At 30.4% G+C, this 1,992-nt stretch overlaps 1 protein-coding gene across 1 annotated transcript in view; it reads left to right on the plus strand.

The window, feature by feature from the left end:
* Positions 1 to 1,190, plus strand: part of LOC120090769 (ABC transporter G family member 34-like) — a 7,822-nt gene extending 6,632 nt beyond the window's left edge. Inside the window, exons 2-3 of the mRNA XM_039048477.1 lie at positions 315 to 597; positions 680 to 1,190. Coding sequence (XP_038904405.1) covers positions 315 to 597; positions 680 to 949 — 553 coding nt within the window. The 3' untranslated portion in view covers positions 950 to 1,190. The remainder of the gene's footprint in view (positions 1 to 314; positions 598 to 679) is intronic.
* Positions 1,191 to 1,992: the final 802 nt, after the last annotated feature.

The raw sequence follows: 1,992 nt of genomic DNA on the forward strand, positions 1-1,992 counted from the left end.
AAGTGTTTATAATTAGGATAACTTTGAAATCAAAGCTATAGACTAGTACTTGGAGCTTATCACTTTCTTAAATCTTTCATTGTAAGATTGCTTTCTTCTAAGTTCTAAGATTTTGTCCAAATCCTACCGTTCAATCTTTTTAATATATTTTTAACTCTTGCTCAAGTGTGGGCAACATGAGATCCAACATGTAGTACATTATATGAAATAAGAAGGTGAAGATTATACTACTAAGGTTTTATGTAAAAACTCCTACCATGTTAATCATAACTAGATGGTAGATTAAGTTTAAGATGAATATAATCTAACTAAAGATTAAACCCCCTTTTTTTTTGTTTGCAGGTGGCAATTGAGACTATCTATGTTTCTGTTCAATCTGTAATTTATAGTCTCATTATTTATAGCATGATTGGATTTGAGTGGAAATTGGGGAAGTTTCTGCTGTTCTGTTACTTAGGTTTGATGTGTTTCACATACTTCACTCTGTATGGGATGATGGTTGTAGCATTGACTCCAAACCACCACATTGCAGCCATTGTCGTGTCCTTCTTTATTGGCTTTTGGAACTTGTTCGCTGGTTTTCTCATTCCTCGACCGGTAAATGACGTCCAAATTTGATATTTCGATCTTCGATCCTTTTTTTAATTTCTCGAACTCATGGTTAAACCAACACTTGTAGGTAATCCCCATTTGGTGGAGATGGTATTATTGGGCTAATCCTGTGGCTTGGACTATATATGGAATTATAGCTTCTCAAGTTGGTGACAGAGACAATCTTGTTCAGATACCAGGATTTGGTAATGTAGGATTAAAGATGTTCCTTAAAGAAGGGTTCGGGTACGACCACGACTTCATCCCAGTTGTCGTCGCAACTCATGTTGTCTGGGTTCTCATCTTCTTCTTTGTGTTTGCCTATGGAATCAAATTCCTTAACTTCCAAAGGAGATAGGCAATACTTGTTATGTGGAATTTGTTAGTTCATTACATTTTTACTTATAGCCTTTGTATCGTAGGAACTCAATTATTTCAGAGTGATAAATGAGGAAAGAAAACAAATTCCCCTCTTTCCTTGCTCATCTTTGTCCTCTTCACAGTGCCTAAAAGCACTTTTCACATTTTGTGTGATGTTTGACTTTGTAATAAAAAAATATTTTTTTTCTATCTATATTATTTATTTTTTGGTCTAGGGATATTGTGGGGTTTGCGACTAAAAAAACATTAATTTTATAATTTATTAATTCATTGCACTGTAATCTAGGACTTCACAACTTCACTCTTTGTTTCAAACGCCTAAGAATAAAACATATATTTAGTAAAAGTTTTTTGAACTTATAATTAAAACACTTTTAAGATATACTTGGAAGGATTGAAAAGAAGTTTAAATTTTTTTAAAAAAAAATCTTTGAGAACCAGAAACCACCTTCATCTTATGCATCTTTTAGAAGGCATTTGAGGCAAGAAGTTAGTTATTATAGTCTTAGGTTATTATAGTTGGGTTATAATAATTTGTGTTTAAGTTGTAGATTATTTTAATTTAGATTATAATAGTATATTTTAACTATTTTAGTTTGAGAAGGAAATAGTAAATATTGGAGCAAATAATAAAAAAAATGATAAATTTATAATAGTAAAAATTGTAGCAAATAATAAATATATTGTAGTAAATGAAAGTCTTGAAATAGTGTTGATTGTAGTTAATTAAAGATTTTGAAATAGTATTTACTGTAACAATAGGTAGTTATTATAGTCTTATGATAACTTTGCCTCAAATGTCTCCAGATCAAATCCTATAGGGATGCAAACTAAAAAGAAGACCTAATGAAAATAACTTAATTGAATTTTTTGGTAAGTTGGAGCAAAATGTAAAAATGTTATTTAGGGTGTATTTGGAGTGATAGTTGGAGTAGTGATTTTAGAAAAAGAGATCTAGGTATAATTGATTCTGTAAAATTGATTTTTAAACAATCAAGTTTATGTTTGGTTCAACTTTTT

The sequence above is a fragment of the Benincasa hispida genome, chromosome 11 (genome assembly GCF_009727055.1).
Source record: "Benincasa hispida cultivar B227 chromosome 11, ASM972705v1, whole genome shotgun sequence".
NCBI classification, from domain to species: Eukaryota; Viridiplantae; Streptophyta; class Magnoliopsida; order Cucurbitales; family Cucurbitaceae; genus Benincasa; species Benincasa hispida.